Source organism: Oenanthe melanoleuca, chromosome 5 (genome assembly GCF_029582105.1).
Source record: "Oenanthe melanoleuca isolate GR-GAL-2019-014 chromosome 5, OMel1.0, whole genome shotgun sequence".
In the NCBI taxonomy this organism is placed as follows: Eukaryota; Metazoa; Chordata; class Aves; order Passeriformes; family Muscicapidae; genus Oenanthe; species Oenanthe melanoleuca.
In genome coordinates this window covers 51,187,512-51,208,175 of record NC_079339.1, presented here as the reverse complement: position 1 = coordinate 51,208,175, position 20,664 = coordinate 51,187,512, and the positions used below count along the sequence as shown (strand labels likewise).

At 44.7% G+C, this 20,664-nt stretch overlaps 2 protein-coding genes across 3 annotated transcripts in view; one reads left to right on the top strand and one right to left on the bottom strand.

Moving 5' to 3' along the window:
• Positions 1-8,296, bottom strand: part of TRMT61A (tRNA methyltransferase 61A) — a 22,883-nt gene extending 14,587 nt beyond the window's left edge. Inside the window, exons 1-2 of the mRNA XM_056492479.1 lie at positions 8,194-8,296; positions 5,190-5,554 (exon numbers count right to left, since the gene is read on the bottom strand). Of these exons, the coding sequence (XP_056348454.1) occupies positions 5,190-5,520 (331 nt within the window). The 5' untranslated portion in view covers positions 5,521-5,554; positions 8,194-8,296. The remainder of the gene's footprint in view (positions 1-5,189; positions 5,555-8,193) is intronic.
• CKB (creatine kinase B) lies at positions 7,791-20,664 on the top strand. Of its 2 annotated transcripts, XM_056492477.1 has the most exons (10): positions 7,791-8,009; positions 9,051-9,219; positions 11,881-12,770; positions 13,646-13,858; positions 14,961-15,115; positions 16,038-16,170; positions 17,068-17,239; positions 18,707-18,830; positions 19,510-19,699; positions 20,282-20,664. In XM_056492477.1, exons 3-10 carry the CDS (start codon positions 12,647-12,649, stop codon positions 20,458-20,460), a joined length of 1,290 nt encoding a protein of 429 aa, XP_056348452.1. In that variant the 5' UTR covers positions 7,791-8,009; positions 9,051-9,219; positions 11,881-12,646; the 3' UTR covers positions 20,461-20,664. The 2 variants fall into 2 exon arrangements, with proteins under 2 accessions (XP_056348452.1, XP_056348453.1); XM_056492478.1 differs by lacking the exons at positions 7,791-8,009; positions 9,051-9,219; positions 11,881-12,770 and adding an exon at positions 14,307-14,494 and having other exon boundaries at positions 13,789-13,858.

The window sequence follows — 20,664 nt, the reverse complement described above, 5'->3', positions numbered from 1 at the left end:
AAACCAAGAGAAAATTCATCTTGAGACAGAGCTAAAAACTCCACAGCTAAAATCTGTCAAGAAAGACTGCTCACTGTACATGACAAGTTTGTGTAATGACTTATAATGAGTACATGAAAAGATATTAAGCATTTGATGGAAATTAACCCAAATATCTTATTGGGAAGGTAGTCTAGAGCCCAAATCATGGTAGCAGAGATACTACACAGGAAGAACAGGGACAGAGAGAAAGAAGAAGAGAGGGAGGGAGAGAATGTCAAGGAGTTGAACTGATGGCTGAAAGAGAAAACTCCTAATCAAAAAGTTCACTTTACAATTAAGAAGTTCCCTTTACAGAAAATTAGCTTATCTGCCTATCTGTCATGGACACAATGCTGAAGCAGGCATTTTAATTTTAGGCAACAGGCTGGAGGTCACTGCTCACTGACCAGACTGAGGAGCTGAGGGAAGGGTAGTAGGGAGATTTTCAAGGCTGGCACTGCCTACAAAAGAATATGAAGAATTAATTTTCCTTTAGAGATTCAAGTGAAGAAATAAATTTTCCTTATAGATTCAAAAGTCTGAATTTTTTAGGAAGGAATCTTCTACAGAATGGATGTAATATGGTTAACAACACGGTTAGCAGAGCTGCATGAGAAGTGTGCTTGGTGGTCAGGTGAAATTACAAAATCAAAGTGAGTCCAGAAAGTCTGGAAACAAACCCTTTAGGGTATGAACAGCATTCCTCATCAGCTGCATGACAGCCACAAGTCTGAATACATTACAGTGATGCCTCATGTGGTCAGAGGTTTGGTTCATAAAATCATCACAGACTCACAGAATGGTTTGCGTTGAAAGACATGTTAAAGATTTTCTAGCTCCAACCCACCTGTCTGGGGCAGGGACACCTTTCCACTAGACCAGGTTGCTCAAGGCCCCATCCAGCCTGGATTTCAACACCTCCAGGGATGGGCTATCCACAGCTTCTCTGGAACTGTGCCAGGGCCTCAGCACCCTCATAATGGGTTTATTTGTAATATCTAATCTAATTTACTCTCTTTCAGTTTAAAGCTATTACCCCTTGTAAAATTCCCTCTCCCCAACTCTCTTACAGCCCGTTTAGGTACTGGAAGATGCTATAAGATCTCCCTGGAGCCTTCTCCAAGCTGACAACCCCAGCTCTCTCAGCCTCTCTCCACAGGGAAGGAGCTCCAGCCTCCTGCTCCTCTTCATGGCCTCCTCTGGACTTGCTTCAATAGATCCACATCTTTCTTACTGCCCCTCTGTTGGGGACCCCAGCACCAGTTCAGTGCTTTGTTGTGGCAAGAGAATATTGTGGATTATGACATTTGTACTGATGAGGCCTTTCTAATACTTCAAGAGATGCTATACAAGGATCAGGTTTTTTATTCTTCTCTCACTCTAACATGAACAGCTGCTGAGAGGTAGGTAAGGGAGACATTATAAAACACAGACATAATTAGTTTGGGCACATTCCAGAATCAAATTAATACTTCCAAACTTTGGTCTGTACTTTACACTAAAAACAGAGCTGCAAACAATTTAGATGTACTTATGACACAAAAATAATGAAGACATGAACAGTATTTGTCAAAAAGTCTATAAGCACTTCAGAAGAGTCATAAGCATACAGCTGACTTGCTGGGACTCCACAATAAACTCTTAATCATTTATTAAGTATCCATTAATCATTAAGTCCTCATTAATTTTTTATGAGTGTACTCTTTAACAAAATCTATACCCAGGCTGTGAGTTTGAAAATTTCATAATTGTTTTTGAGAAGCTCTAGTGTAAGGCTGGGTGGCAGCTCCTGTTACTCCTCTGAGAAACCATGAGAACCCAGAACAAGGCTCTCAGCCTTCAGAAATCCAGTCCCTCTGCTCAGAAACCCACTGCTGTGTAGCAATGAATAGGGTTTAGCAATTTTTAATTTGGGATTTAGCTGAAGGGAAACAAAAATCCAATTAACATTTTCGCTCATGTGAGTCTGATTTTGTGAATGCTGAAGGATCACTGGGATGGTGGTTAAAGTACTGACTAAATTACGTTTTGTCTAAATACTACGCTCCAACGAAGCCAAAATATTTCTGAGATTTATCAGATTAAATGAGGTTTCACATGCTGTACTATTAGGACAGACACTCTTTTGCATCTCACCATGGAGAGAGGACAGTAAAAAAGCCTTGATGTGTGGGTACTGGAAAGAAGGGGATTTTGTTTGGAAAAAGTATTTAAAAGGTTTTATATTGGTTCCAGTATAGTATTAAAAATAAATATGAACCCTTCAAAATCAGTTGTCAAATGGAATTATTATCCTACAGGGAGCCTACCCCAGGAAGTTGAAATCAAGATTTGATTTTGAGAGTGGAGTGAGAAAAAAGAGAAAGATTTAGCCTTTTCCTTTATCTAGGCATTGCTCCACATGCAATAAACACAAATAGGATTATTAGAGTTACCTGACAAGAATGAAACTTTCACACAATTGGGCCACTCACAGCAGGTATTTAAGCAGCTATTTTGAGTATCATAATTTTGGAAAGATAGGGCTGTCAAAAATTGTATTCAAGAGAGGAATTTCTCAGAGCAGGGACCAATATTTTAAAAAGATCTTAATTCTAGTAACAGTGCTAACAGTTTTAAAACTCAACATACCTTTATAAATTAGAAATTAGCAGAAGACAGAAAAAGGATCATATTCCTACACCTCTGTCATGAAACATCAGGTAGATGCAGAGTGTCCTTATAGCCTCCTCAACAGAGTATACCTGGGTCATTTTAATTATGCATATGCTGCTGACAAGCTTGCTCTTTATGTATTTATTAAAGATGAACTAAACACTGTAAAAACTGTATTAATATATTTGTATCTTTTAGGACAAATAATGACTAATCAATTAGAACTATACAATAAAAGTGACATAAAATTAATCCTTATGATTATACTACTCCATTTTTATAATTACATAAGATCACATGCAAAAGATCATTTATACTCAGGATTTCAACGCGACACAGAGGGTATTTCATCTTACTTTTTCACAGTTGTGGACACTAATTAAAAATTCTGCTAGCTTACAATTGCTAAATACAGGACACACTTCTACAGTCGAGTTAGTAAGACAAGAGGAAAAGAGCCCACCTTTTTTACAGAACCTGCTTTGCCAGTCCATACAGCAACTGTGTATATAAGCTCAAATAATAAAAAAGACAGACCTCTGTGTTAAGTAACACTTAAAATACACTTAAACTCGGCACCAGCAGGAAGCAGACTCAAGTTTTAAACCAGATTTCCTAGTCTGTTTCTACTCATCACCATTGGGATGGTTCTGTCCAGCCCACACAAGGTTAATCTAGAGCTAATGATTTTGGATCACCAAATACCATCGAATTTAGGATGGCACCAAAGCAGGCTACATCACTACACCAGAGGCTCCAGTTGTCAATACCTGTCAAGTTTTTAATTCAAAGTAAATCTGCAGTAAGGTCTCTTGCTTCAAGGTTAGCCAGATGGATTTGTTGCAGTATTCTTTCTTCTTTCCTTTCTTTGTGAATAGTGAACTTGCAAGTAATACAAGCACAACTACAGCAGTAAAACTGTTCACTTTGTCTGGAAAGCTGAAGTTGCAATACATTGGTAGCACAAACATTAAAGTGGTCCTGGGGACAGCTTCCCCTTAGCAAAAAGGATTGACTTGTGGCTATGACTTTTGACTCACAACATTTTGGAAATCATCAAGTGTTTCTATTTCTTAGCTGTTTAGATAAGCAAGAGATTAAACATTTTCATCCTCTCTAAGCACCTTTGACATTATTGAAAATATTTTATGTACATTTCTGTACATTTGACTAGTCTAAGTGAGACAGGACATGGAGCAATTCAAATCTCTTCCCCCCACACCCCCCAAATAATTTATTGTTTATTTTTCCCATCCTGTCTAAACATAGCAGGGAGAGGAAGAGCTGATAAAACTTCCAATGACAAAACAAAAACCGTCAGATCATCCTACAAACCAAATTACAAACTCACAGGACCCAGCTATTTTCACAGTATCAGAGGCTTCTGCACAGAGCTTTGCCTGCTTCAAGTGCTGCTGTACAGCAACTGCTTGGTTCTTAACGGGTGAAACTAAGTGCAGAGATAAGTGATGTTTCAGCTGTGTTAGAAAGTGGTCATTATGCCTGAAAAGCTGCCCAAAATTATGCATGAGTGGGAACAGGAAATGGTAAACGCAAGAAAGTACAGCGCATCACAATCCTGTCATGCTGATCCTTTGCCATATCTATGCTTGAGAGGGAAGGGTATGAAACTGCCTCATAAAAATGCTCTAACAGCCAGTAAAAATAAGGACAAACTACCTCAGTTGCTATTTCTCCAAACTACAGAGATTCACTCAAATCAAGGAAGACTTATATTGCCTGTAGTAATAAAGTTATGAAAACGCTATTATAAACTCCATGTAACCAAGAAAACATTTATGTAAATTTCTACTCCTTCCTTCCAAATAAAGCAAAATCATGAAAGCTGTAATAAATTAAACTAAGTTTAGAAATAAAACACAGCCCTGTGATGAACACAGCATGAATTCTATTTAATCAGTGATTTTGTATGAGGTTGTGGGGCTACAAGTAGATACACTTGGGAAGAGAAGAATGAAATTTATGTATTTACACGCTACCATATATAAATACTGCCAATTTATTTCTCTTACTAGTTCAACACTCTATCATCAGAGTCTATTTCACCAGGCTATCTCAACTATGTCCTCTAAAGCTGCAAATTCAAAGCCTGAATCTTGATTTAAATAATGTACTTACAAAAATTTTTAAAGTACTTAACAACAGTTTTAGAAAATGGGAATGAAAATGTTTACATATTTTTTTTTAAGAAGATGAATTAACCAAACACAAACATTAATTAACCCACAATACATGAGGCTGCACACCAAGGTAGCATCAATTTTTGAAGAAACAGCAGCTGATAACCTGTGCACGTGATATAGAATTCTTCAACATGTGGACAGGGAAAATTGTATCACAGCAGGAAAAGAGTGCAACATTTTGCAAAATATAAAGAAAAAAATACAAAGAAAATACAAAGAAGATACAAAGAAAACACAAAGAAAACCCTGTTTTTTCATGAAAGTGTTGGTGTTAGTTCCTAATAAAGAATTTCAACATAGTAATATTACCTGATTCACATACTATGGAGCCTGGCTTCAGTTCCAGCATCATGGTGATTATAGAGATGTCCGTGGAATACAGAATCTGTGTCCTGTGTGGGAGATTCATGGTCCACAGTTCTGGAGTTGGATGAAGAATGAACACCCATCCTCCTTTACTGCAGGTCACTTTGGAGCCATACTTCTTGCCTATGAGGTCTGTGGAATGCCTGATGACCCCATACTTAGTCTGTGTTACTGTGCCATGCTGGACTTTCACAGGAAACATGGACTCATGGCCCAGGAATACAATAGCTGTGTCACCATCCTTTATTGTATCTCCGTATTCAACAAAACTCATGGTGACAATCTTGTAGTTGGCTGATGATTGTCCCCTAGAGAAGAATAAATATGTCAGGAGAGTTTCATAAGACCATGATGGAGTTGAACCTACAGACATAAACCCAAGTAATTTTATTTTCTCCAATACAGAACAAATGCACACTGTGTATATAAGATGCTGGCAAGTGAGATCCAGAATGTTCAGGGACCTGCCCTTCGCTGTACTCTTGATCCAATTACAACCAATGGAAGGAACCCACAGATTTGAAATAACAAGTATTTTTCTTGGCTGCAGGGTACTTTTTAAAGAAACTTCGGGAAATACATTATCATTTACTCAGCCTGCTCCACAATGCTCCTGCAGGTTAGTACCAATTTCAGCACCCTGTTCAATTACAGATCCTGAGCACTCAGAGCATGTTATTAAGTTGTAACTTCTATTCCCATCTTCTTGCTTGTTTCTTGGTGATTTACAACATAAAGACATTCTGCTACTTGCCTGGACCTAAATCACCAGCTATTAGGACCACTAACAAAAATATACTTGAAAGTTTTCCAAATGAACATTTAGAGATAGGCTAAGGGCATTAATTTATGCATAAACTTGACTAACTGCGTTGAAAAAAAATAATACTGTGGCCTTTAATATGCCATTGGGGGTGCAAAGTAATTGTCTGGGAAGTGATCTCTGCTGTAGCTAAATGTAAACAACCATTTGCAAGCTAATGCCCACAGTCGAGTCACTTCAGCCCCATGTTCTCAGAGCTGTTTTAGAGAATTACAATTAAATTTTGATGGCTTTGAGAAGACAATCTAGAAATCAGAAGGCAGCTTACAATGAAACCTGACATTGCCTTTCAGATAAAGCAGCAGTCTAAGCTGCAGGTTGATCAGTTCATGCAAGAACTATTTAATGAAGTAATAGGGATCTCTAAGTTAGAAATGAAAGCCTGTGACAGAAGGCTTTGAAAGTCAGATTTCTGGTATACTATCCCTGGCAGAATCAAAAGCAGTGTTACTTTTAGTTTCAGAATAATCACTGAATTTCAGCACTTTTGTGCTGAATGTTTAAAAGTCTGGTTCTGTTTCATCATTTTAATTAAAAACCTTCAGTTCTCAAAGTTTAGTCTGGTGTCTGTAATCTGGTTCCTGCTTGGAACTCCATGTAGCTCAATTTGCTGTTAAGCAGCTAGATTTATAATTTTTCCACTGCACTCACTGAGGTTGATAAACAGATGTGCTTGTTGAAACTTCCAAAACTTATGACATGTTTATTGCATAAGGTGCTCAGATGCCAAGGCAGAAGAAGCTTGTCTGGACATCTGGTAAATAGCAGGAAGGGCATCCCACGAATTCAGAAATGTTTATGTAAAGCACTTTGTGAGGTAGAACAAATGCTGTCTTTTACAGCTTCCACCTTATGATTATGTTCATGTCTTAATCTTTCATAAATGATAGTAATAGTTCTCATTCCAGATACTTTTAATGCAGTGCAGTTTTCAGTTCTCACAAGTGTCACTTGAAAGGATCTCGAATGGAATCCGTTTGTTCCACAGTATTTACTGCAGTTACACCCATGTGAAAAAGAATCCTGTAGCAAGTCTGCAGGAACACTGAGCGAATTCCTCTCCCTTTGATTACACCAACTAGCTCCCAGCTTCCTTGCCTTCCTTTGAGCCTCTACACTTAACAGAGCATTGAATCACAGAATCATCAAGGCTAGAAGGGACCTTTAAGATCACCAAGTCCATCCATGTCAGAGCACACTGACATCACAAGTGACACACCTCTCAGGCTCAGACCTGCCCTCCCACATTATATTCATACATTTGGGGTAAAATTGGTGTCTGTGAGGAATTTTGGAAGTTTCTTTGCCTTGCCCCCTTGTGAAGGAGCACAGTGAGCTACAACCACTCGCAGTATTTCCATTCCCTGGCAGAGCAGAGGCTCCCGCACAGTTACATTTTTACACTGTTCCATTCCCGGGCAGCATGCAGGGAACCGGTGCGGCACCGCTGTGTGGGGAGATGGCGCTGGGAGGATGGCAGTGCTGGGAAACTGAGGCGGTGACCCCTGACACGGGGTCAGGACTTTTCTATGGGTTTGCCATGGCTGCAGCGACCTAAACCCAACGCCCCAGGCGATCCCACGCAGCTCACAAATAAAACCACTAACATGGTTCTGTGCTCCCTTCAATCACAACCCAAGCACAGGTCTCTCCTCCCTGACCAGCTCCCACAGAGCCCTGGCACGCTGCCCCTTCCCCCTCCCGCAGCCGGGCTGCCTGGCACGGGGGCAGGGGAGCCGCCCGCAGGCGAGGCGGGCACAGCCCCCTCCCCGCCCGGCACACGCGGCCAGGGGAGTCGCTCCTGCCCCCGCTCAGGACTGAGCCTGCTGCCAGGGCTCCCCTCAGCCCCTTTCCGTATCCCGAGGGCGGCGATGCGGCTCCTGGACCCCAGCAGCGCATCAGCCCGTCCCAGCGGAGCCGGGAACCTCAGCTGCGGGCAGGTGAGAAGCACGGACTGTGCAGGGAAGGGGTGAGAGGCGGCATTCGCCCGCGGGAGAGCAGCGTTAACCCGTAAGGGCCCCGGGCGGCGGCTCCGCGGGGGAGGAACGCCTTCGCCCCAGCGCCCCGCGTCCCCGCGGCTGCCCGGGGACGGCACCGCTTCTCCCCGTACCCCGAGCCGTTTACCTCCCCAGGCTCGGCCCGGCGTGGCCCGGCCCGGCCCGGCTCTCTTCACACGCGGAGCCCGCCCAGCGCCTCCTTCCGCCTCGGTCGCAGGCTGCTGACGCTCCCGCCGCCTCCGCCCCCGCCAGCCCTGCCTGGAGCCGGGGAGTCGCCGCCGTCTGTGCCCGGCGCGGTCGGACCCAGTTCCTGCAGCGCTCCCGAGGCGCCCGTTTCTCTCAGCCCGTCGTGCCCACTGCTCCATCGAGGCGCCCGTTCCCCTCAGCCCGTCGTGCCCACACTCCCATCGAAGCATCCATCCCCCTCAGCCTCATCGAGGCACCTGTCCCGCGCAGTCCCGTGCTGACCGCCCCTCCCCGTCCTCTCTGCGCTCCTTGCTGGATCCTGAGGAGTGGGGACGGTCCCTGCCCACCCTCAGCAGCTCCCCCAGGCACCCCGGGGTGCTCCTGCCTCGGGCAGCTGCCCTGTCAGTGAAAGTTGAGGGGTCTCAGTGGGTCACACTGAAAAGCCGCGATGGGGACTGATAGCCCCAGTGAGAACTTGGCGTTCAGCACCCATTGAACGTGTGGGATGTCTCGAGGGCCATCGCTAGCAGGCCTGAAGCCCCTTCCCCAGGGAATGACTGCCTTTGCCATTGGCAAACCTGGACCTTGCCTCCAGGCCCAGGCAGGCAGCTCCCAGAAAGTTCCACATGTCCTTTCCCCAAGGCAGCTTCCAGGAAAGGCAGCTCGAGGCCAACCAAACTTTTCACAGAGGTTTCATAAGGCTGCAGGAGAAACCACACTGTGGGCTCAGAAGCAGCAGAATTGTTATCTAACCCCCTAACAGCATGCTACTAACTCCTACTTCTGTCTCGTGTTTAGGATTGAAATGATGTGGAGAGCCCTGCCTGCCCTGGTGGTACGGGGGCTGTAGTCAGGAGGCAAGGAGGAGCAAAGGAGGAGAATATTGCCTCATCTGCTCACAACAAGCCCAGGCCACCTGGCATGGGAGCGGTATGGGCATAGCATGTGAATCACCCTGGATGTGCAGGTAGTGTTCCCAGCTAAATCAGATAACATTCTGTACCGTGCTGCATTCACCAGTAACCTGTAATACACAATAATGGAGAAAAAGTCATCCTTTCACAATCACAAACCCAATAACGGAGAGCTGTTTAGATGATGATCTGTGATTTTTTAAATTAATGTTGTTCCATGAAGTACAAGGGATTTTTTTCCCATTACCTTCAATGAGAACATATTTTTTGTTATGGTGTTGACCTGCCCATAGCATAATTGCAGTAGTCTTTGTTAGTTATGAAACTCTTCTCCATCTAATCTAAACATAATGTATGCAGTTTCAGAGGTTTCTTAAACTGCAAACTCCTACTCAGCTGTTTTTCTGACTGGCAATCATGGCTCTACTGTGCCTTTATATTTGCTCCCACTTTGTTTAATTTTCTGTCATTTTTAGTGTCATTGGTTATATTTGTCATTGTTTATGTTCTCATGTCCTTTCTTTCCCATGATGGGCTGCTGTTCAGATCACTATGGGCCTGACTGTGTGCAAGATTGAGACACTCAGCAACTCCTCATTTCCACAGGCACTCAGCTCACTGGAAACAATCAGTAATTTTCAACAGACTGCCTAAGCAGTGAGAAAAAATACACCAAGGATTACAACTAAGCAAATATATTTCAAGTGATAAATGGGAAGAGAAGTTTCATTTGACAACTTAAGCAGATGGAGCTATGGCCAATTTCTTTAATCTACTGCTACATGAGTGTTATGTTTAATTTTCAAGTGGTGTTTAGTTGTAGATTAGGAATTGGAAACAATTCAATTGTTCACGGCAAACCACTTTCTCTTGCTGTTTCCTAATTTGGAATATTGTTCTGTGTTTCCAAGATGATGTTTATCCCCTTGTTCTTCAGGTTCATGTTACATTCATGCAAGTAATTTCAGAAGACACATTCACTAGCTAACACCCATCTCTTCTTGCCCTTGTACACCACACAACGTTTATAATTAAGCCTCTTAGGAAGTTAGTTGCATGGCCCATGATTAACTTCCCTTAATTCTTCATTGTTAAAGCTCAGTGCAAAGATCTCTGGAGTAATCAGCCCACCTTTCCAACTGGAAATGTAGCATATAAATCAGTATTCACTAAGATACCATCCCAGCATGGAAAGTCAGTATTGGTGCCTTTATCACAGTCTAACAGGCCATACAGGCTTATCCAAAGCGAGTGTTTCCCAGGTGATGAGGCAGATAAAGCGGGTGATCAGAGGCTGTTGACAAAGGGCACAGCATCTGTAATTAAGTCACTAGGGAAGCTGGCACGGAATGCTGTGACAAAGATAGGATCCAATTTACACACAGCTTTCAGCAAATCTTAAAATGCTGTCTGAGTAAAACCCAGCCGCTTCTGACTTACTGCATGCTAGAAATTTGTCAAATAGTGATGAGAAAAGGGAGATAGAAAGTACATTGTTTATCAAACATGTAAATTGGATATATTTTAGTGATTTTATGTTCCTGACTTTCTTTCCATCTCCCCCAAGTTCTGTGAAGAACAGGTATGTGTTTGTGTTGGAAGTGCTGTAATGTGTGGCACACTGAGACTTCTACCTGCTTACCACAACTGGTATTCCCTGTTCTGCGAGACTGGGAGAAAAAGAGCATATCCAATGAAATGGATCCTTGGATTTTGGATCTTGAGGTGACCTTGACTCCACAAGTCTTCTGAACAATTAAATTACAGAACAGTTGATTGCTTCTTTGTTTGTATGGCAATAGATTATGGAATAAGATAAAAGGAGCCTTCAGAACCTACCCTGATTGGCTTTTTTTTTTCTTTTTGTGGAGAACACCACCACAAAAATATGCCAAAATGTAAGAAAATGGTTTTAGTATATTTCTGTTTCAAATTAAGAATAAAATATTTGGGTTTTACATTAAAAATATACACAATTAGAATTATGTTTGCAGCTGAGGTAATCCATTAATATTATATTCATATTGTAATTTATTGAGGACTCTAGGTACAATTTTACACTTATAATAATTTAATACTTGTTTAGCCATGCGTTATTTGCAATTTACACTATTCTGAAGCATGAACATTGTGTGAAACTATTAGAGTGTAGGGGAAGATTTTATGAGGTTAAAAGTGCAGAGGAGACCTAGAGAGAGGATTTGTTCTTTGATCCGGAAGCTAAGAGACCGGACTTGCACAGATGCCGAGCCCTTGGCTTCTCCTGGAGATCTGTGTACTCAGCATCTCAGTCTACCAGACCTGGAATAACTCGGAAAGCTGGATGGCTGCCAAACACAGCACATTTCTATTTGATGCAGTCTAGGCTTTTTACTTTGCAATGATTTCCTCTATATCTATATTATTAAGTCCTTAGTTCTGTAAAATGCGCATGCTTCTTGTTCTTAGGGTGAGGGTACTGGTCATGGTGCTGAAAGGGTTGTGGTGGGGAGTTCCTGGTGATGTCTCCTGATAATTGCAGCTCCTGTCAAGGAAAGCAACTCTGGGACTCAGATTCGCACTGTCATGGATAAGTACACTCTGTTTGGACAGGAGGATAAACATGGGCTCTGCTGGGAGAAACACGTCAGAGGAAGATAAAGATACTATTATGTAAAGGTGAAAGTCAAATCAAGATATCCACATTATTAACGAATTATTATTTCTGCAAACAGCAGGATTCTCAGCTGTATCTTAGCTTTGGGACAAACCTGCTCATTCCTACAAAAAGACCAGTGGAAGTCATTATTTTCATGAATTCCAGGTGAGCTTTAGATGGGTCAGATCCCAGAGTTCCTGTGCCTGTCTTTAGCAGGAAATCACCCTCTATCCAATAAAAGCTGAAGACTTTTTTTTCTTTTTTTGGCACATGACAAGAGCAGAGGATTCACTGCGATTCACACAATCACCCTACTTCCTTTCAAATTAAACTGTAAAACGAGCCCACGGTTTCGCAGGTGCTGGAGGCGAGGTGCAGGTCCTCCCTCTGCAGAACCAGGCTGCCGGGGGCTGGGCGCCACATCCGCAGCCGCCTCAGGGCTTCTGCCAGCTCGGGGGCACTTGCCACTCAGCAGGCTCAGAGCACGGCCAGTGCGCGCACTACATAACCCTTATTTTGGGATGGTGCATTACCAGACCCGTGTTTGAACCCTCGACCGAGGGGTTGGCTGAGGTGTGAAGCCTGCAGCGGGCCGTGTGCACTCCTTGCTGGCACCCCTTGGCCGGCGGCACACGAGGTGCGGCCCTGCCCTCACGCCCGCGGTACCAGACAGCGCCGGAGCCGCCTCAGGGCCGAGAGCGCCCCGGGGGCTCCCTGCCCCCCAACCCACCTCCCCGACGCCGAGCAAAATGGCGGCAAGCGCGAGCCCGGCCGGCGGCGCAACGCCCGCCCCGCCCGCCCCGCACGGCCCAATGGAATGAATGGGCTATAAATAGCTGCCAATGGGGCGCCGGCTTGCGCTCTATATAAAAGACGCACGGCGGGGCTGCCGGAGCTTCACTCGGAGTGGGGCAGTGCAGTACGCGCAGCGGTGCGGAGATTCTTGCTGTAGCTGCGAAGCCCGCGGTAAGTCCCGGGGCAGCCGAACCGTTCTGCAGCCTTAAAGGATTTTAATTTTTTTTCCTTTTTGTTTTTCTGGTTTTTTTGGGGTTTTTTTGGTTTTTTTTTTTTTCCTCCCCCCACCCCGCTGTGTGGGGCGGAGCCGGTCTAGCTGAGGAGGGGCGCGCGGGGCAGGGGCGCAGCCCGGGCGGGGGGCGCGGGGAGCGGCGCAGGTGCTCGCCGGGCTGGTTGGGCTCTAAAACCAGATTAACCCGGTATTTAGCAGGGTAGTTACATATGCTCGCCCCGTCCAGGTCCCCTGAGGGAGCCGTCTGTTGTGTAAGGGCTTGTTGGATGCTGCCCTCCCCTACCCAGTCGGGGAGCAGCCGGGGGTCCGCGGACGCGGAGGGTGCCGTCGCTCCTCGGGGTCCCCTCGCCCTTTAGCGGCGAGAGGAGGCGCGGCCGTGCACCGAAGGTGCGGCGGTGCCGCCCCGCTCACCTGCCGGCCGGCCCGGGGTCCCGCCGGGCCGAGCCCCCCCGGCCCGCGGCGGCCCGGCCGCTCCCCCGCCCCGAGCCGCGCGGGGTCTGCCCGCCGTGCAACGGCCGCTCCGCTCCGCGCGACCTTGGGCGCGTCCCCTCAGCCCGGGCGGTGCCCGGCAGCCGGAGAGCCTCTGCCCCTGCGCCCGGGCTGCTGGGGACGGGGCAAGGCTGCTGCAGGCGAAGAAGTTTTTTTTTCTTTCTTTCCTCCTTCTTGGCGCTTGTGGAAGGTGGTGTAGCAGCAAAGGTGTGAAAGGCGCGGGTGGAACGTGAGCCAAGGTGACCTTTTGGGTGCCTGGCGTTCCCCTGGGCGGTCAAGAGGCTGCCAAACCCCCAGTGATAGGCTTCCCATCTTTCTCCCCTAGTGACTGCGGTAGGGTCAGCCATGCCCTTCTCAAACAGCCACAACCTCCTGAAGATGAAGTTCAAGCCTGAGGAGGAGTACCCTGACCTGAAAGCTCACAACAATCACATGGCTAAGGTGCTGACCCCGGACCTGTACAAGAAATTGAGGGATAAACAGACTCCCAGTGGATTTACCCTGGATGATTGCATCCAGACTGGGGTTGACAACCCAGGTAATGGGGTCGTTAGGTCTGCATAATGATCTGTTCTCCCTCCTGACTGGAAGTGCTTCTTGACAATGGTACCCAAACTTCTCAAGCTACTGAGGGACAAGTCTTCTAAAGCATTGAGAGACTGCTTTAAAAGCATGGCTCTGTTAGGAGGCCATGTTTCCATCAAGCTATATTCCGTGCTGTGATCTGACATATCAATTCCCAGACACTTCAATTATGTAACTGCTCTGCTAAATACTTTCAATCTGAAGAGGAAAAAAAAAAAAAAGTCAAATGCATTCTAATTATAACTCATCTGGGGAGGGGAGGAAAAAAAAAGTCAATTTACCTGGCTGTCCTGGTCTATTCGTATTCCAAACTGGTTACATGATGTTCTCTAGCACTTCTATGAAAAAGGGGGAGCAGATGTGTTTACATGTTAACATTACAGTATTTATTTTTACTCTAGCAATATCAAAATGGCCCAACTAAATAATCAGAGACTGCCTCCTGATGAGGAGTACCCGGACCTGAGCACCCACAACAACCACATGGCCAAAGTTCTAACCCTGGATTTATACAAGAAACTGAGAGACAGAGTTACGCCCAGTGGCTTCACCCTGGATGATGTCATTCAGACTGGGGTTGATAATCCTGGTAAAATGCATTGAGAATATTCCGTGTGAACCAGCTGAAGTAACTGGTGCTTTTGAATATGGTGACTTAAAACTAATCTTGTGCAGGTGGTATTTATGAGCAGACTACAGAAATGTAGCTGTGTAGCACAAGGAGCAAAAAGCAAAGCATGCTTGCTTGCAGCAAAGCATGATTGTTTAGACATAAAATTCTATGCAGTGATCTAAATTAGCTAGTGAAATTAGATGTGCTGTGCAAATTTGTCCTAAACCAAGCTTGACGAATGAGCATGGTTTAATGACAACAGCTATGGGTTTCCATAGCACTGCATTTGACTAACTGGATGAAGTGTAAAATGTAGGGTCTCTCCAAGTGTTTCTATGTAAGAATGAATTTCTAAGTGACTAGACTTGCCTGGTTAGTGCTGCACTGGAGTACAGCCAAATGTTGCCCAAACTTAGCTCTTCTGACTTTATTACCACTCCAGGCCATCCCTTCATAATGACAGTAGGATGTGTGGCTGGTGATGAAGAATCCTATGAAGTGTTCAAGGAGCTTTTTGATCCAGTTATTGAAGACAGGCATGGTGGCTACAAACCAAGTGATCAGCACAAGACTGACCTGAATGCTGATAACCTGCAGGTATAAAGTTTTGATCAATTATAGATCATTGGTTTGAGGACTGTAAGTTGTTGGCAGCTGCCTGAACTGGTTGCTCAGGCTCTGTCCCTTAGCTTCCACCGAGCATGGACACTTGGGCTGTGGGTCTGCTGCAGTCAGCCTGAAGAGCTTGCTGCTGTGGGATCTCAGTGGCTGGGTACAGCTGGGCAGCTTGTGTGCAGTAGGAGCTTTTTTCAGGCACTGCTGTAGTGTGGCTTGCGCCAAACACCTTTAGTGTGCATTTCCACGAGCTGTGGGCTCTAACAGTCACACTAAACAACACCGTCCTGGGGGTCAAGATACCATAAAATGTTAACATTTTCTTCTGTCTGATCTTGGATCTTAACCACTAGCTGATGGTGTCATGCTGTTGAATAATTATTTTTACAGCTAGGAGTAAGGTTCTTAAATAATTTTATGGATTTTAAATGTTACTGTAAACTAAACTCCCGGAGTTCCTAACTCCATGTTGATTGGCTAGCCATAAATCATATTGATAATAAGAGACTTGTGAGAACAGTAATGAATAATTCTCATTTGCAAGAGTAAACGCTTACTTAAAGGAGGTTTTGCCTCATATTGGTATCTCTAAATTGCAGATTTGTAAAGGGTAAAAGAAGCCCAGACCACAGTCTGAAAAGGACATGGAACTCATGTTCTGGTGATAACCCTGTCTTTTAGGACTACTTAGTAGCTGTAACCTTGGCCTCAAAGCAGGAGTTGTGTTGCACAGATACTTGATGTAATGTTGAAGAAAATAGCCCTGTAGTGAGGTACTGGCTTACAGGCCAGGTAGTCAATACCTCAGGTGTAAAGTGCATTCTTAAGTGCATGAGGGCTACATGTGTTTAGAGGAGGTATCTTGGTAACAGGGTTGAACTTGCTGGTTTCCTTATCTTTGTAGGGAGGTGAAGACCTGGATCCCAACTACGTGCTAAGCTCCCGTGTCAGAACTGGCAGAAGCATCCGTGGGTTCTGCCTTCCCCCGCACTGCAGCCGAGGGGAGAGGCGGGCTATCGAGAAGCTCTCTGTTGAAGGTAAAGTGAGAACTGGGTGCCTCAGGGACACAGTTCTGTCCTTTGCACAAGAGGTGTTTGTAGTTTGAAAATGGAAGTACTTGGCAAAAGCCACCTCCCTGGAGACTAAGTCTGAACATGGAGCTTTCTCTGGAAAAGGCTCATTGCATTCGAGCTGCCTCAGCATTGCAGCTTGTAGCTGAAAGAAAGAGCACGTGGCAGAGGGCAGTTGGACTGCATTAAGTTGACCTCTGCTGATCTCAAAAGCTTCTGTCTGTCTGTGTGGGGAGAGAGGTTAGTTCATCAGGGCTCAAACCTGAACTGTAACATGTATGTAGCAACTAGAGGGCTTGAGTCATGGGGTGCAGTGTTCTGTGGCTGCTTTTAATTGACTTTCATTAATGTTCAGCTTGCTTAGAGATGTAGTCTTTTTCCAAATCTGCAACTGACTAGAATAAGCCCTGGTTTTTAGTGAAATTCTTCAGCTACTTTTTGTGGTGTGGTTTGTTTTTGTTTTTTTTCCTATTTCCTCTCAGTGCTCAAGGTGCAGTTCTGGAGACTGAGAGTGTAGTTGTTTCAAAACCTCTCAGGGCAGGGTAACAGTCCTTGACTAGAATAATGCTGCTTGTTTTATTCGTAACTTTGGTTCTCCTTGGAAGAAAAGCAGTCTCCGTTTGTACAGTTCAGCAGCACTAATGATTCTATACTGCATGTAAGGGAACAAAGGCTATTTGTATAAGCCTGGAAGGTGCAGACAAATCATCTGATACTACCACAAGGGTATTGCCACTGCAGATGAAAGCAAGGGAGGAGCCAGACCCAGTAGATCAAACATTGCCATACTTTGTGTGGGGTCTCCAAAGTGCTGGGAAAATCTAGCACCTTTAGTCCCATTCTAAAAGAGCCTCTCTCTTCCAGCTCTGGGTAGTCTGGATGGTGATCTCAAGGGGAAGTACTATGCTCTGAGGAACATGACTGATGCAGAGCAGCAGCAGCTGATTGATGACCACTTCTTGTTTGACAAGCCAGTTTCTCCTCTTCTGTTGGCATCTGGGATGGCAAGAGACTGGCCTGATGCCAGGGGTATCTGGTGAGTATGTCTGTGAGGAAACAGTCATAGAAGTCAAAAAAGTCTTGCAGATTTGGTGGTGATTTGTACTGTTGGGCAAAACAGTAGCTTCTTGTGTTACTGTATATGATGAGAAACTCCCAGTGGGAGAATTTGTAGTTAACCAGCAGAATTTGGACAAGTGTTCTTATGCTGGTAAGGACAAGGTGACTTGGCTAGCCCAGAACCAGAGCCTGCATGCATCAGTGAACCATCATGCAAAAACTGAATCACCTTATGGAAGTGGATCACTGGTTAAGGAGCAGATGTGCCACTAAAGTCAGCTCTTCCCACAAGGATTGAGAGTAACTTGTGGTACAAACCATAGCATTGTCTTAGCTCAGGGTCAACCCTGGATGCATAATTACTCCCTTGTGGTCTCTCAGCTTCTGCTTGCAGAAACTCACTGGTGCTGGACTAGTATGGCTTTATCTGTGCTAGTGATGAGATCTCCCCCCTGTCCCCAGGCACTCGGTGACAGTTGACTGATGCAGAGGTGTGGAAACAGAAGGATTCTGCTTGTTTTAAATGTAGGTCACCTACATAAAACTGCATCTCAGGAGCTTCTGCAGCATAATTAACTTGCTCCCTTGTAAGCTAAGGGCTAGGTTTTTATCAACAGGAATCCTCCAGTCTTATTACTGCAGCTGTTTCAGTGCAACCCAGAAGAAGCATGCTTTGTTTCTGTAGGTCACCTTTAAGATTGCATCATCTACCTGCAGATTGCCAGCACCAGATAGCGCTGTCATCTGAGCATGACTAATCCACAGACTTGAAGTGTAATGTCTTAGTGTTGTCTGCATAAATAACTTTCTTCGGGTACTAGCTAATTTTTGATCCTAATCAACTTCAGAAATTACCAGCATGATAAACACTGATGATAGTACTTGCAGTAAGCTGCAAGCTGGGACAGGAGGAGCCCATTGTTCAGAGGATTTTATATAGTGTTTCTGAAGAGCCTTGATCTAAAATTAATACTGAAAGTGAAGTACAAATTGCAGTTTGACAGAATGTGACAAAATACTGTTAAAAGACTCAGTACACATGGTGTCATTAGGAACATTATTTTACAGGACTCCCTCAAAGTCTACTGATCACCTTTCTGCAATCTGCAAATTGCTGAGCAGTAACACCTTAATTTGTAAACCGGAGCCACAAGTGAGCTAGGGGGATAAGGGGGTTTTAAGTTTGATACTGTAAGACTATAAGGTAATGACATGTTATTAGTCACTCTGTAAAGGCCAATTCAAATTAACTCTTGAAAAGAGCAGGGTAACAGCTACCAGCTTAACTCAAGTCCTGCGTGGGCAAAAGAAGGAAGATCAGCCTTTTTGAAGTAGCATTTTTGAAGTGAGCCTCTTAAACTAAAATCTGCAGTGATGAGCAATTTGGGGCCATTTTCAAAACGTGAAGTGGGAAGGACAGCAAACTGATTGCTTTGTCTCCTAGGCACAATGATAACAAGACTTTCCTTGTCTGGATCAATGAGGAGGATCACCTTAGAGTTATTTCCATGCAGAAAGGTGGCAACATGAAGGAAGTATTTAACCGCTTCTGTACTGGACTAACAAAGGTAAATCACTATTGTTTGGGCTGTAGGTTCAAAAGGCACATGGTTCTCTGGTTAGATCTGAGAGCACATTTTTCAAGCCCTCTCTGGAGTTCTCTATGGTAGTGTTTCATAGCCTGGATCTCTGGGAACACCCTGATGAGATCCAGAGCTGTGAGGGCTCCAGAACAGGTGTTCTGGCAAAAAGCCTTGTGGCTGTGTAATCTAGAATATGTTTCCTTGATGTGGTGGCACCCTTATCCAAATGTCTCAACTGTATTTTAAAGAAATTCTGCATAGTTCTCGAAAGCTTTGAGACACCTTGGGGGGAGGAGAAAGCTGGACTTAAGTTTTTAGGCTGGATGCTGTTCTCTACTTCTAGTCTTGATATGTACTTGAGTTTTACCAGCCCCTTTCCTGATCCTAAGAGATGTGCCAGCTTGTCATGTATTAAATGCAGCTTCCTAACAGATAGTGATGTAAATGTAGCTTTTAAACTTAGCTTGTCTCACTGCTAGGAGCAAGGTGAAGGCCTTAAAGACCCCTTGTTGGTGGCTGTTTTTTCCATAAAGAGGGGGCTTATGTGGCTGAAATAGCTGTTCTAAGTGTTGTGGCTGTTGCTGAGTGACTGTAAGTGCTAATGGATGTCCTAGAGTCTTAAGGCAAATAACAATATCTAAACATTCGTTCTTTCTATTTATAGATAGAAAGTCTCTTCAAGGCCAAAAACTATGAGTTCATGTGGAATCCACACTTGGGCTACATCCTGACCTGCCCATCCAACCTTGGAACAGGGCTCCGTGCTGGTGTGCACATCAAGCTCCCACACCTTGGGAAACATGAGAAATTTGGAGAAGTCCTCAAGAGACTTCGGCTGCAGAAACGAGGCACAGGTGAGAGTTGATAACACTGATGGGCTGAGTCAGTCTGCTGTAAGACACCAGCAAAAGCCTGGTTATGGTCAGAGCCATCTCTTGGTTCACACTGTCAGTGGCTGTCACACCATCCAGAAGGTACCCTTGTAAAGTATGTGGAGAGAGAAAAAGTTTTCAAATTGTATATTGGAGAAGTTGAGGATTCCAGTGCTCTACTTAGTATGTGCTGTCTAGCTAGTTAAAGTCCTATGTGTCATTCTGAATGCCAGGTAAGGTGGACCTGGTGGCAGCTGTTCCTGTTAGAAACAAGGGTGGGAATCCTGGTTTAACCTGTGGCTAGGAGGTGGCTCCAGCAGGTACTTGTGACCTCAGGTTAGATTGCTCATGGTTCAGAAGAGCAAAGAGCTGGTCTAGTTGCATGTTCTGTGGTTCATGTTGGCAATCACATGTGGCTTTATCTTCCTTCATGTAGGAGGAGGTGCAAGTGGCAGCTTGTGGAGAATGGTCCTGCTGTGTCCCTACCTCAGGCTAGTGAGGGAGGAAAGGCAGACTCACCTGCTCTAGCTGAGGTCAATGTTGTAACTGAGTCTCTTGCTGCAGGTGGTGTGGACACAGCTGCTGTTGGAGGAGTGTTTGATGTCTCCAATGCTGATCGTCTTGGCTTCTCTGAGGTGGAGCTGGTGCAGATGGTGGTGGATGGAGTGAAGCTTCTCATTGAAATGGAGAAACGCCTTGAAAATGGCCAGTCCATTGATGACCTCATGCCAGCTCAGAAATAAAGCACTTTATTCTCCTGCTTCCTAACTTATTGGATGAATAATAAAATGTCACTCCAATTCAAACCCCTGGGGTCAGAGCCCACTTAGTTACACTGTAGAGAAGTCTTCCATCCATCTGTGTTAGAGTTTATTTTTTTGATGGTTGAGATGTTGCTGAAAATGAAATAAACTATTGTTTGGCCTGAGGTGTCTTAGATATGTTAA

Bases quoted from the DNA above. Each gene is read 5' to 3' on its own strand.
- CKB (XM_056492477.1), top strand. From the start codon at position 12,647: ATGGGGCGCCGGCTTGCGCTCTATATAAAAGACGCACGGCGGGGCTGC. The intron at 12,771-13,645 runs GTAAGTCCCGGG...TTTCTCCCCTAG, and splicing joins CTGTAGCTGCGAAGCCCGCG to TGACTGCGGTAGGGTCAGCC. The intron at 13,859-14,960 runs GTAATGGGGTCG...TTACCACTCCAG, and splicing joins GACTGGGGTTGACAACCCAG to GCCATCCCTTCATAATGACA.